General features: G+C 40.6%; 1 protein-coding gene across 1 annotated transcript; it reads left to right on the forward strand.

The window, feature by feature from the left end:
* Positions 1 to 4,874: 4,874 nt before the first annotated feature.
* Positions 4,875 to 6,850, forward strand: LOC106590554 (uncharacterized). Its single transcript, XM_014181662.3, has 4 exons — positions 4,875 to 5,267; positions 5,850 to 5,912; positions 6,016 to 6,057; positions 6,149 to 6,850. The coding sequence occupies exons 1-4, from the start codon at positions 4,958 to 4,960 to the stop codon at positions 6,211 to 6,213; spliced, it is 480 nt and encodes a 159-aa protein (XP_014037137.1). The 5' UTR covers positions 4,875 to 4,957; the 3' UTR covers positions 6,214 to 6,850.
* The last annotated feature ends 8,070 nt before the right edge of the window (positions 6,851 to 14,920 follow it).

Here is a 14,920-nt window from a genome sequence, read left to right on the forward strand (position 1 = left end):
GCAGGCAATCTCAACGCTGTGTGTTACAGGGAAGACATCCTCCTCCCTCATGCGATACCCTTCCTACAGGCTCATCCTGACATGACCCTCCAGCATGACAATGCCACCAGCCATACTGCTCATTCTGTGCTTGAGTTCCTGCAAGACAGGAATCTCAGTGTTCTGCCATGGCCAGCGAAGAGCTAGGATCTCAATCCCATTGAGCACATCTGGGACCAGTTGGATCAGAGGGTAAGGGCTAGGGCCATTCCCCCAGAAATGTCCGTGAACTTGCAGGTGCATTGTTGGAAGAGTGGGGTAACATCTCACAGAGAGAACTGGCAAATCTGGTGCAGTCCATGAGGAGGAGATGCACTGCAGTACTTAATGCAGCTGGTGGCCACACCAGATACTGACTGTTACTTTGGATTTTGACCGCCCTTTGTTCAGGGACACATTATTCAATTTCTGTTAGTCACATATCTGTGGAACTTGTTAAGTTTAGTTTTTCTTTTGCTGATATAATTTAAAAACAGGTCACTAGGTGTGGTCCCATGTGGCTCAGTTGGTAGAGCATGGTGTTTGCAGCACCGGGGTTGTGGGTTAGATTCCCACGGGGGACCAGTTCGGGGAAAAAAATGTATGAAATGTATGCATTCACTACTGTAAGTCGCTCTGGATAAGAGCGTCTGCTAAATGTCTAAAATGTAAAAATGTAAATGTAGGCAAAACCATAAGAAAATAGTGTAACTGTGATATGACTAAAGAGTTAATCAGGGTGATATTTTCATAAATAGACAGGTACTCGTCTTTCCATGTTAGCAAGATCTTATCTATTTTTTCCAACTTTCTATTAAAATGTATTGGAGTGAGATCATTTCTTTCTTTTGGGATATGTAGACCGAGTATGTCCACATCCCCGTAAGCCCATTTTATTGGTAAAGTACATGATAATGTAAAAGTTTTATTTTTCTGTGATCCAATACGTAATATAGTAAACACGTCATCATTTGGTTTGAATCCAGAGAGGTTAGAAAAAGAATCTAGATCCTCTATGAATCTGTGGAGAGATTCTAATTGTGGATTTAAAAGAAAACATGAATCATCAGCGTACAATGACACCTTTGTTTTTAAGCTCTGGATTTCTAATCCCTTAATATTATTGTTTGATCTAATTTTAACAGCTAACATTTCGATGGCAATAATAAATATTTATGCTGATAGTGGACAACCTTGTTTTACTCCTCAACAGTTTAAATCTTTCTGAGAAGTAGCCATTATTTACAATTTTACACCTTTTTCATGGTGTTCTATTGTTTCCAGTACTTGTCTTCTATTATCTCCAATGTATCGGCCATGTAAAAAACCTGTCTGATTAGGATGAATAATATCTGACAAAAACGTTTTAATTCTATGCGCTAAGCATTTAGCTAGAATTTTTGATGTGTGTTTTGTCCTATATTTTTATATTATTTTTAATTTTTAATCCCAGCCCCCGTCCCCACAGGAGGTCTTTTGCCTTTTGGTAGGCCGTCATTGTAAATAATAATTTGGTCTTAACTGACTTGCCGAGTTAAATAAAGGTTAAATAAAATAAATAAATAAAAACATTCCAGGTTTCCCTAAAGAAATTACAAAGAAAAAAGCAAGGGGAGAGAATCCTGTTTGGATTTGGCTTCACTCCTGTCACATCGCATCAAGAGAAATACATCATTGACAGAAACAACTTGAATTGTTGCATCTCGTTGTGTTGTCCTCCGGTGGCTAGCTAGCTGAAATTGGCCTTTTCCTAAATTAGCCATGGATGGAGATAGGGATTTGGACTTGTGGTTTTATTAAATTCTCAGTACTGGCCAATGATTATAACAGCGATTTCTGATCCAACCATAAATTCATACATTGTGACCCTGGACTGAGAGGATGGAACTTCAATATGTAGCTAGATGTAGAAGGCTAATGTTAACTAGCTAACGTTGCCCATGGAAGGAAGTTAGGCTAGAGAGCAAGCATTTTAGCCAGGTAGCCTAGGACAACAAAAAATAATAGCATACACGGTATGACAGACTCATAGACCGTTTCATCAACATGAAAGAGAGGAGGATGGCATTGGCATTTCTCTACAAATAGGGTGAGTCAACAAGTTTTTTCTATTTGCACGAACCTATGCCACACACACACACACACACACACACACACACACACACACACACACACACACACACACACACACACACACACACACACATCAGAACCATGGACAGACTGTAACGGCTGTCGTGAGAGAGAGTAGACCAAGGTGCAGCGGAGTTAGTGTTCATCATTGAATATTTAATAGACGAAAGAACACTATACAAAAATAAGAAAACCGACAGCCAAACAGTCCTGTCAGGTGCAAAACACTAACAGAAACAATTACCCACAAAACCCCAACGGAAAAACAGGCACTTATGTGTGACTCCCAATCAGCAACAGCACTCTACAGCTGTGCCTGATTGGAAGCCACACGGCCAAAATCAATGAAACAAACCAACATAGAAAAATGCACATAGAACGCCCACCCAATGTAACACCCTGGCCTAACCAAAATAAAGAACAAAAACCCCTCTCTATGGCCAGGGCGTTACACAGACACATTATTTTTAGCTTTGTTGATTGGACAATTGTTTTATTTGTCACTGTATTAGACTAAATATAGGTGATTTGATGATGTTGAAATCGTGCTGGAATAGTGGAGGACTTGTGGTAACTCTCTGTGGTTCTAAATCAGTAGTTGTTTCATAGTCCGAAAAGGTGTGTGCCTTTCCAAATCATGTCCAATCAATTGGCTTTTCCACAGGTAGACTCAAATCAAGTTGTAGAAACATCTCAAGGAAGATCAATGGAAACAGGATGCACCTGAACTCAATTTTGAGTCTCCTAGCAAAGTGTCAGAATACTTATGTGTATAAGTTTTTCAGGAAAATGCACACATTTCTAAAAACCTGTTTTCGCTTTGTCATGATGGGGTATTGTGTGTAGATTGATGAGGAAAACATTAAATATAATCCATTTCAAATCGAATGAAATAATAATACAAATGTATTGGTCACATACACATGTTTAGCAGATGTCACTGCTGGTGTTGCAACATGCTTGTGCTTCTGGTTCCGACAGAGCAGCAATATCTAACAAGTAATATCTAGCAATTTCACAACATATACCCAATACACACAAGTCTAAGTAAGGAATGTAATTAAGAATATGTAAATATTTGGACAAGCAATGTCAGAGGCGTTAGATTAAAATACAGTAGAAAAGTATAGAATGCAGTATATACATATGAGATGATTAATGCAAAGTATGTAAACATTATTAAAGTGACATTATTAAAGTGGCCAATGATTTCAAGTCAGTGTATATAGGTAGCAGCCTCTCATTGCTAGTGATAGCTATTTAACAGTCTGATGGCCTTGAGATAGAAGCTGTTTTTCAGTCTCTCGGTCCCCGCTTTGATGCACCTGTTCTTACCTCGCCTTCTGAATGATAGCGGGGTGAACAGGCAGTGACTCAGGTGGTTGTTGTCCTCGATGATCTTTTTGGCCTTCCTGTGACATCGGGTGCGATAGGTGTCCCGGAGGGCAGGTAGTTTGCTCCCGGTGATGCATTGTGCAGACCACACCACCCTCTGGAGAGCCCTATGGTTGTGGGCGGTGCAGTTGCCATACCAGGTGGTGATACAGCCTGACAGAATGCTCTCGATTGTGCATCTGTAAAAGTTTGTCAGGGTTTTAGGTGACAAGCCAAATTTCTTCAGACTCCTGAGGTTGAAGAGGCTCTGTTGCGACCTTCTTCGCCACACTGTCTGTGTGAGTGGACCATTTCAGTTTGTCAGTGATGCGTAAGCCGAGGAACTTAAAACTTTCCACCTTCTCCACTACTGTCCCATCGATGTGGATAGGGGGGGTGCTCCCTCTGCTGTTTCCTGAAGTCCACGATCATCTCCTTTGTTTTGTTGATGTTGAGGGAGAGGTTATTTTCCTGGCACCACTCCACCAGGGCTTTCACCTCCTCCCTGTAGGCTGTCTCGTCGTTGTTGGTAATCAAGCCTACTACTGTTGTGTCATGTGCAAACTTAATTATGGATTTGTAGGTGTGCTTGGCCACGCAGTCATGGGTGAACAGGGAGTATAGGAGGGGGCTGAGCATGGACCCTTGTGGGCCTCAGTGTTGAGGATCAGTGAAGTGGAGGTGTTGTTTCTTACCTTCACCACCTGGGGGCGGCCTGTCAGGAAGTCCAGGACCCAATTGCACAGGGCGGGGTTCAGACCTAGGGCTTTATTCAGACACACGGGCTCCCAGGGAAGGACATTTTGGGGCTTCACCATGCATAGCAGTGGAAGTTGACATTGGATTGCTGATGCTATGTATTGGCCAATTAGAGGCTTTGAAGCCACCGGCCGCCATTTTGGTACTCCCCAAAAGGAGCAGTCGTCCATAGGAATTAATGAAATTCTACAGTATTTCAATAAAATGTTTAAAAGAGCCCAATCAGTCCCCTGTGACAACAAAATAAACAGAGTAGGCTAATAAGTCCTTTGTTTTTGGGTTACGCTCAGGTAAAACTATTTAGCTAATCCATATTTCCAAGTCCTATTCTTGAAGATCAAGGGGTACTAAATTAATTGGAATGACTGGAAATCTGACAGACTGTAAAAGAATGGTTAAAACAGTTAGTCTCCATCATATTCTGTGGCACAATATGTATTTGACTTTCTACCCATAATACAACAGCTGACACGTAATATACCAGTTATGTAACGAAAATGTCAGATGACATATGGGCGTGGTAGGTGCCCATGTGAAAGGTTGTGTGTGTGTGTGTGTGTGTTTGTAACAGCAGTTATATGGGTGTGGTGTCCCACTAATGATTGGTTCATTCCTTTTCAATGTGTTTCTTGGAAGGTTCAGTTCTGTCATCCTTTTACAGCGTTAGATTCTAATGACATGCGGCCCTGTCAGCTCACCTAGTGTTTCACTTGATCAGAATCCTTTAATTTGTTTTTTACATCAGACGACATACACTGCATTATTTGTGAAGAAGTGTTGTTTGAAAATGAGGGGTGCTGTAGCTCTGCTGGTGTTGCTGTTCTGTGTGTCTGGAGCATGGGCTCAGGGAGAGAGTGGAGGGGTCAAGGCTGAGCTGAAGGAGCTGAGCAACACGGTGGTGAAACAGAAGGTGGAGCCCAGAGTCACAAATACTGAACTGCAGCAGAGGAGCAGGATCAAGGAACTGAAAAAAGAGAATGCAGGTATTAAATGAAGGTAGATTTTACTGTTATTTGACAATTTATTGAAGCTTATTAGGGCTCTAGCCTAAATTTCCCCCATAGCACCAGCACTGAATTTGGCAGCACGCTGTGCAATATGAAAATATGAAATTCACAAATCAGTATAGAAATGGAATTTGCCTTCCATTGAGTTAGGAAATATATTGTGCTGGGCCACCAAAGGAAAGAGGCTGTTCAAATAATGTGCAACACTGCATTGTATAAAACGAATAGGCAATCAATAATAGACTTGCATTGATCAGCTTTATAGCAAGAAAGTCACAGGGCTGCCGTTTGGCCCAAAAATGTATTTAAAAAAAAAATATATTTAACCTTTATTTAACTAGGCAAGTCAGTTAAGAACACATTCTTATTTACAATGACAGCCTAGGAACAGTGGGTTAACTGACTTGTTCAGGAGCAGAAAGACAGATTTGTTTCCTTGTCAGCTCAAGATTCAATCGAGCATCCTTTCAGTTACTGGCTTAACACTCTAACCACTAGGTTACCTGTATTACAGGTTATGTTTTTAAAGTTTACAAAGTGCATTTTTTGTATCTACAGCCTTAAAGGTCAGACTGAGTGCCAGTGCGTGGGAGGTGGAGGACCTGAAGAGAGAGAATGCAGGTAATTAACAGATAACCAAAGAAAAGTTAATATTATTTTCCCTTTTATTAGGAAAAAATTCTGCTATATTTGTCTATTAATGTTTCCTTTCATGTGGTTTCAGCCCTGGAGGCCAGAGTAACAGCCAGTGAGAGGGAGAACACAGGTAATACAAAGAAATTGATGCAATGAACTGTTATCCTAAAACCATGTTTATCTAAGTTTCAGTGTCCTAATATATCTTTCTGTAAACGCAGCCTTCGAAGCCAGACTGAGTGTCATTGAGAGGGAGGTGGAGGAGCTGGAGAATAAGAAAGGTTAAACAGACACAAACCTCACCAAAACATGATCCTGTGTGGCTCAGTTAGTAGAGCATTATGTTTGCAACGCCAGGGTTGTGGGTTCGATTCCCACGGGGGACTAGTATGGAGAAAAAAAATGTATGAAATGTATGTATTCACTACTGTAAGTTGCTCTGGATAAGAGTGTCTACTAAAATGTAATGTTGGCCATGATCATTTACCAACATATATTGTGAGATTTGATCTTCTCACTAAGATATGATGTATGCTAACAATGTTCCTCTCTAACCACTAAAGATGCATTATAATAGCCAAACACATCTCTTTTGTAACCCTGACAGTTTACCATCAGTGATGCAAAGCGTTAACAATTCTAACCCCTGCCTCCTTGCATATTGTTGAAACCTATTGCTTGGTTGGCTGGTTAACTGCAAGAGGTGAGGCGAGAGGTTTCAACCCACACAAAATCTGTTCATGAAAATAAGCCCACAAAGTGAGGTCAATGAGAAGATGTGGAATTTGGTCAACAAAAAATGTTATTGCTAATTTGCTATGTGAGGCTTATTTGATCGAATAGAAGTTTTGTAATGGTTAGGTTGTTACGAATGCACTGATATAAGTGGATGCACGTGTAATTTCGACAATCTACTCAACAACAACTTTTTATCAGAGTTGTACACGAACTTCACTGAGATAGAGAACTCATCATGGATATAACCCATTTTAGATTGGACACTGCCATTGAGGGCTTCCACCATTTTCAAGTAGTCAACTGGGTGGGGATTCGTATGAATTGGGAGCAATCAGCCAGTGAAGCAGAAGAACAGTGACTACTTTAAAATGGCACAGACGCTATAACGGCACAGATACAAAAAGGAGTCCTCTATATCTCTATGGTCTGTTGTTCACATGCATATCTGCCCTTTCATTGGCTAGAATGGTCCCACCTGATCTCGCCTCCGCCTGCCTCTCATCTTTGAAGACATATATTTCTATTGTTAGAGCAGTCACTTAAATATCTTTTCAACCCAATAGACCATCTTTGCTAAAATGCACTTCACCATTGACTTACACAGACTTTTTACCCATCTGATGTGAATTGATCAATTGCTTCTACACCTGCATTGCTTGCTGTTTGGGGTTTTAGGCTGGGTTTCTGTACAGCACTTTGTGACATTAGCTGATGTAAGAAGGGCTTTATAAATAAATTTGATTGATTGATTGATCAATTGACTGTATCAACATGAGTGTCACATCCTAGTGGTGTGGTAGACTGTGCACGACATCTATTATAATGATGAGTAGGAGTCAATCCTGTACATTGAACAAAAAAATAAAGCAACATGCAACAATTTCAAAGATTTTACTGAGCTACAGTTCACATAAGGAAATCAGTCCATTGAAATAACTTCATTAGGCCCTAATCTATGGATTTCACATGACTGGGAATACAGATAAGCATCTGGTCCCAGATACCTTAAAAAAAAGGTAGTGGCGTGGATCAGAAAACCACTCAGTATCTGGTGTGACCACCATTTTACTCATGCAGCACGACACATCTCCTTCACATAGAGTTGATCAGGTTTACTTACTTACAAGCCCCTAACCAACAATGCAGTTTAAAAAAATACAGATTAGAATAAGAACTAACTGTAAGAAGTAATTAAAGAGCAGCAGTAAAATAACAATAGTGAGACTATATACGGGGGGTACCGGTACAGAGTCAATGTGCGGGGGCACCGGTTAGCTGAGGTAATATGTACATGTAGGTAGAGTTATTAAAGTGACTATGCATAGATGATAACAATAGACAGAGTAGCAGTGTTGTAGAAGAGTGCAAATAGTCTGGGCAACCATTTGATTAGGTGTTCAGCAGTCTTATGGCTTGGAGGTGCAAGCTGTTAAGAAACCTCTTGGACCTAGACTTGGCGCTCCGGTACCACTTGCCGTGTGGTAGCAGAGAGAACAGTCTATGACTGGGGTGGCTGGTGTCTTTGACAATTTGTAGAGCCTTCTTCTGACACCGCCTGGTATAGAGGTCCTGGATGTCAGGAAGCTTGGCCCCAGTGATGTACTGGGCCGATCGGAGGCCGAGCGCTTGCCATACCAGGCAGTGATGCAACCAGTCAGGATGCTGTCGATGGTGCAGCTGTAGAACATTTTGAGGATCTGAGGACCCATGCAAAATCTTTTCAGTCTCCAGAGGTTGAATAGGTTTTGTCGTGGCCTCTTCACAACTGTCTTGGTGTGCTTGGACCATGTTAGTTTGTTGGTGATGTAGACACCAAGGAACTTGAAGCTCTCAACCTGCTCCACTGCAGCCTCATCAATGAGAATAGGGGTGTGCTTGGTCCTCTTTTTCCTGTAGTCTGTGGGAGTTAATGTAATGTAGCTAGGTGCAACTGCTATGTTAAGGAAACACAGGAACAATGGTTACATTGGTTGCATCTGAACATACATTAGCTGAGGCAATAAGTACATTGGTTGCATCTGGACATACATTAGCTGAGGCTATAAGTACATTTATGACAGTCAGACATACTAATGTCAGAAGGACACAGGAAGGAGGATGGTGGTAAAATGACCAACAGGTGAAATATAAGTATACAATAAATGTATTATTTTTTGTATGACATAAGGGGTCCTGCCACCATTATAATCTAACCAGAAGCAGAGATGGGCATTACTGGGTGTAAACAAGCAAAGAACTCGGACTAAAAGATAATGATGGCAGAAGGACTAAGGGGAGTCATTTAATTTACATATGGGATGTACCCATATGCTGTATGTGTATAAAAGCAAAGCCAGTGCTGAAGGGAGTCAGTTGTTCCATGGACCAGCTCAGCTTTGCTACTTTGTATTAAAGTCTATATTGAATTCACAAGTTCTTGTAAGAGTGTTATATTTTTGAGGCAATATTCCATGACATAATGGCGAGCTTGATGAAGCTAAATGAAGCACTAACCTTTAACGATCTTCATCAGATGACACTCCTAGGACATTATGTTACATAATACATGTATGTTTTGTTCGATAAAGTTCATATTTATATCCAAAAACAGCATTTTACATTGGCGTGTGATGTTCAGAAAATGTATTCCCACCAAAACGTGCGGTGAATGTGCACATCAATTTACAAAAATACTCATCATAAACGTTGACAAAATATATTGTCACGTCCTGACCAGTAAAATGGGTTGTTTGTTATTGTAGTTTGGTCAGGGCGTGGCAGGGGGTGTTTGTTTAGTGTGTTTCTGGGTTTTTGGTTAATGTTCAATGTTAGTATATTTCTATGTTCGTTCTAGTTTTTCTATTTCTATGTTTAGTTTATTGGGTTGACCTTCAATTGGAGGCAGCTGTTCCTCCTTGCCTCTAATTGAAGGTCCTATTTAGTAGGGGTGTTTTTTCATGGGTGTTTGTGGGTAGTTGTTCCGTAAGTGTAGCTGTGTGCCTCACAGGACTGTTTTCTCGTCGTTGTTTTTGTTTAAGTGTTTCTTTTGGTTTTCTTCATAAAAAAAGAAGATGAACATACACATTCCCACTGCGCCTTGGTCCCATCCTTATGACGAACGTGACATATATAACAATTATTTAAAGAATTATAGATAGACCCCTGGATGCAATCGCTCTGTCAGATTTTAAAATAGCTTTACGGAGAAAGCACATTTTTCAATATTCTGAGTACATAGCTCAGCCATCACGGTGAGCTATACAGACACCCGCCAAGTTCGGGGCAACCTAAACTCAGAATTAGTATTAGAAATATTCTCTTACCTTTGCTGATCTTCGTCAGAATGCACTCCCAGGACTGCTACTTCCACAAGAAATGTTGTTTTTGTTCTAAATAATCCATATTTATGTCCAAATACCTGCGTTTTGTTCGTGCGTTCAGGTCACTATCCAAAGGCTAAAGCGCAAGTGCAATTCGAGACACAAAAAGTCAAAATGTTCCATTACCGTACTTAGAAGCATATCAAACGCTGTTTAAAATCAATCTTTATGGTATTTTTCATGTAAAATTGCGATAATATTCCAACCGGACAAAAGCATATTCATTCAAGGAGAAAAAGAAGGAACAGCGTGCTCGCGGGACCGCGCATATCCAATCCCTTTGTTCCCAGGCAGTTCACTCATCGACTGAGCTCCTATACTCTGTCCAGTGACAGGAGAATGCTCAAACCACTTTCTGAAGGCTTTTGACAGCCAATGGAAGCCTTAGGAAATGCAACATGACCCCACAAATACTGTAGTTTCGAAAGGGACTAGAAAGAAGAACTACAATTCTCAGATCCTCCACTTCCTGGTTGAATTTATCTCAGGTTTTTGCCTGCCATATGAGTTCTGTTATACTCACAGACACCATTCAAACAGTTTTAGAAACGTCAGAGTGTTTTCTATCCAAATGCACTAATAATATACATATTTTAGTTTCTGGGAAAGAGTAGTAACCAGTTTAATTGGGGTACGTTTTTCATCCGGCCGTGAAAATACTGCCCCCTACACCTCAACAGGTTAACAGACATTCGAAGTTAGAACAACAGAACATTGACATCGCGAGAGCAACAGTGAACACTGGTGGAGAAACAACAGACTCAAGCACAATCAAACAGTATGGTGGAAGCAGGAAGAAACGAGAGGAACCTGCTGAACAATCTGAAAAGACTGACAATAGGATTAGCATCCCCATTCCATCCCAGATAATAACTAAAGAAGTTCAGAGAGCCCTCTCAATCAGGAGAATCAGACCTCCACCAGAAATAGCACTCTGTGGATGGACCTTTCATCTGACATTAGGAGAAGTCATCTGGGACTCGAAAGAATGCAACTTGACAATAACTAAAGCAGAGGACACTTGGCTGATCACCATGGACAATTGTGATCAAGAGGAAGGCGGAGAATATATAGTAGAAATAGTGAGTGCTAAATGGACTGAAGGGAATAGTGTAACTATCATCCCAATTGGCCCCATTCAGGTACCAGACCAGGAAAGGACTGTGACAACAGAAAAGACAGCAACAGTAACAGATGCTTTGAACACCACAGCTGTTACCACTAGATTGCCACCTACTGCCCTTACCAAGCAGTCCACTACAAGTACAAAGAAACCTGAAGTATCACGGTCAGGTGGGTTCTTTACTAATATTTGGAACTTTCTGACAAACTCTAACAATCTACCTCGAGAAAAGGACATTGTGACTCCAACCCCAGAACTGCACAAGGATAAATCAGTGGAGAAAATAGTGAGAAATTAATGGGCTCAATATCCTCTTACAGCGCTCTTGATTCGCTGATCCCGTAATCGGGATCAACATCCAGCGAGAAATCAGAGCGCAATATTCATAACCAAATCTAATAATTTCTGTTTCTCAAACATAGGACTATTTTACACCATTTTATAGATACACTTCTCCTGAATCGAACCATGTTGTCCGATTTCAAAAAGGCTTTACAGCAAAAGCAAAACATTACATTATGTTAGGAGAGTACATCGTCAAAATAGCCACACCGCCATTTTCCGACCAACCACATGCATCACAAATAACCAAAAAACAGCTAAATGAAGCACTAACCTTTGACAATCTTCATCAGATGACACTCCTAGGACATCATGTTACACAATACATGCATTCTTTTGTTCGATAAAGTTCATATTTATATATAAAAACAGCATTTTAAATCGGCGCGTGATGTTCAGAAAATATTTTCCCTCAAATGCATCCGGTGAATCAGCACTACAATTTACTAAATTACTATTCAAAAACATTTTTAACCTGTTAGGGCTAGGGGGCAGTATTGACACGGCTGGATAAAAAACGTACCCGATTTAATCTGGTTACTACTCCTGCCCAGTAACTAGAATATGCATATAATTATTGGCTTTGGATAGAAAACACTCCAAAGTTTCTAAAACTGTTTGAATGGTGTCTGTGAGTATAACAGAACTCAAATGGCAGGTCAAAACCTGAGAAGATTCTGTACAGGAAGTACCCTGTCTGACCATTTCTTGGCCTTCTCTGCCATCTCTATCCATTACAAAGGATCTCTGCTGTTACGTGACACTTCCTACGGCTCCAATGGGCTCTCAGAAGGCGGCAAAAAGCTGAATCGTGGCTTTGCAGGCTCTGGCTGAAAAAAAGTAGCGCGTTTGGGTAGTGGCTGGTTACAGTACTGTGAGACTCAGGCGCGTGCCCGCGTCGACCGAATGCTTTGTTTTTGTTTTCCTCTGTTTACCGAAACGCAGATTCCCGGGCGGAATATTATCGCTTTTTTACGAGAAAAATTGCATAAAAATGGATTTTAAACAGCGGTTGACATGCTTCGAAGTACGGTAATGGAATATTTCGAATTTCTTTGTCACGAATTGCGCCATGCTCGTAACCCTGATTTACCATTTCGGATAGTGTCTAGAACGCACGAACAAAACGCCGCTATTTGGATATAACGATGGATTATTTTGGACCAAACCAACATTTGTTATTGAAGTAGCAGTCCTGGGAGTGCATTCTGACGAAGACAACAAAAGGTAATCAAACTTTTATAATAGTAAATCGGAGTTTGGTCAGGGCTAAACTTGGTCGGTGTCTAAATGGCTAGGCGTGATGGCTGGGCTATCTACTGAGAATATTGCAAAATGTGCTTTCACCGAAAAGCTATTTTAAAATCGGACATATCGAGTGCACAAAGGAGTTCTGTATCTATAATTCTTAAAATAATTGTTATGTTTTTTGTGAACGTTTATCGTGAGTAATTTAGTAAATTCACCGGAGGTAGTTCTGAACATCACATGCTAATGTAAAAAGCTGGTTTTTGATATAAATATGAACTTGATTGAACAAAACATGCATGTATTGTATAACATAATGTCCTAGGTGTGTCATCTGATGAAGATCACCAAAGGTTAGTGCTGCATTTAGCTGTCTTCTGGGTTTTTGTGACATTATATGCTAGCTTGAAAAATGGGTGTCTGATTATTTCTGGCTGGGTACTCAAACATATGACAATTTTACAGCATTTTAATGACAAGACTCTCGTTAATCTAACCACACTGTCCGATTTCAAAAAGGCTTTACAACGAAAGCAAAACATTAGATTATGTCAGCAGAGTACCCAGACAGAAATAATCAGACACCCATTTTTCAAGCTAGCATATAATGTCACAAAAACCCAGAAGACAGCTAAATGCAGCACTAACCTTTGATGATCTTCATCAGATGACACACCTAGGACATTATGTTATACAATACATGCATGTTTTGTTCAATCAAGTTCATATTTATATCAAAAACCAGCTTTTTACATTAGCATGTGACGTTCAGAACTAGCATACCCCCCACAAACTTCCGGTGAATTTACTAAATTACTCACGATAAACGTTCACAAAAAGCATAACAATTATTTTAAGAATTATAGATACAGAACTCCTCTATGCACTCGATATGTCCGATTTTAAAATAGCTTTTCGGTGAAAGCACATTTTGCAATATTCTCAGTAGATAGCCCGGCATCACAGGGCTAGCTATTTAAACACCCAGCAAGTTTAGCACTCACCAAAGTCAGATTTACTATAAGAAAAATGTTATTACCTTTGGTGTTCTTCGTCAGAATGCACTCCCAGGACTTCTACTTCAATAACAAATGTTGGTTTGGTCCCAAATAATCCATTGTTATATCCAAATAGCGGCGTTTTGTTCGTGCGTTCAAGACACTATCCGAAAGGGTAAATAAGGGTTACGAGCATGGCGCATTACGTGACAAAAAAATTCTAAATATTCCATTACCGTACTTCGAAGCATGTCAACCGCTGTTTAAAATCCATTTTTATGCCATTTTTCTCGTAAAAAAGCGATAATATTCCGACCGGGAATCTGCATTTAGGTAAACAGATGAAAGAAAATAAAGCATGGGGTCGACTCGGGCACGCGCCTAAGCCCATAGTACTCTGATCGGCCACTTGCCAAAAGCGATAATGTGTTTCAGCCAGAGGCTGCCTCGATATCGTTCAGCTTTTTCCCGGGCTCTGAGAGCCTATGGGAGCCGTAGGAAGTGTCACGTTAGAGCAAAGATCCTCAGTCTTCAATAAAAAGAGCCCAGATGAACAACAACTTGTCAGACAGGCCACTTCCCATATAGAATCCTCTCAGGTTTTTGCCTGCCATATGAGTTCTGTTATACTCACAGACACCATTCAAACAGTTTTAGAAACTTTACGGTGTTTTCTATCCAAAGCCAATAATTATATGCATATTCTAGTTACTGGGCAGGAGTAGTAACCAGATTAAATCGGGTACGTTTTTTATCCGGCCGTGTCAATACTGCCCCCTACCCCCAACAGGATAAGGGTTACACGCCCGACGCGTTTCGTGTCAAAACATTTCTAAATATTCCATTACCGTACTTCGAAGCATGTCAACCGCTGTTTAAAATCAATTTTTATGCCATTTTTCTCGTAAAAAAGCGATAATATTCCGACTGGGAAAGCGTGTTTACGTTCAAAGAGAGAGAAAATAAAAACATGGGATCCCCTCGTGCACGAGCCTCAGTCTGATGGTCCTCTGATAGACCACTTAACCAAGGCGCTAAAGTTTTTCAGCCAGCGGCTGGAATTACATCATTCAGCTTTTTCCCGGGTTCTGAGAGCCTATGGGAGCCGTAGGAAGTGTCACGTTACAGCAAAGATCCTAAATTTTCTTTAAACAGAGCCAAGAAGCCCAAGGAATGGTCAGAGAG

This window comes from Salmo salar, chromosome 29 (genome assembly GCF_965601325.2).
Source record: "Salmo salar chromosome 29, fSalSal1, whole genome shotgun sequence".
In the NCBI taxonomy this organism is placed as follows: Eukaryota; Metazoa; Chordata; class Actinopteri; order Salmoniformes; family Salmonidae; genus Salmo; species Salmo salar.

Excerpts from the sequence above, each read along its gene's own strand:
- LOC106590554 (XM_014181662.3), top strand. The coding sequence starts at position 4,958 with ATGACATGCGGCCCTGTCAGCTCACCTAGTGTTTCACTTGATCAGAAT. Across the intron at positions 5,268-5,849 it reads ACTGAAAAAAGAGAATGCAG|CCTTAAAGGTCAGACTGAGT; the intron begins GTATTAAATGAA and ends TTGTATCTACAG. Across the intron at positions 5,913-6,015 it reads CCTGAAGAGAGAGAATGCAG|CCCTGGAGGCCAGAGTAACA; the intron begins GTAATTAACAGA and ends ATGTGGTTTCAG.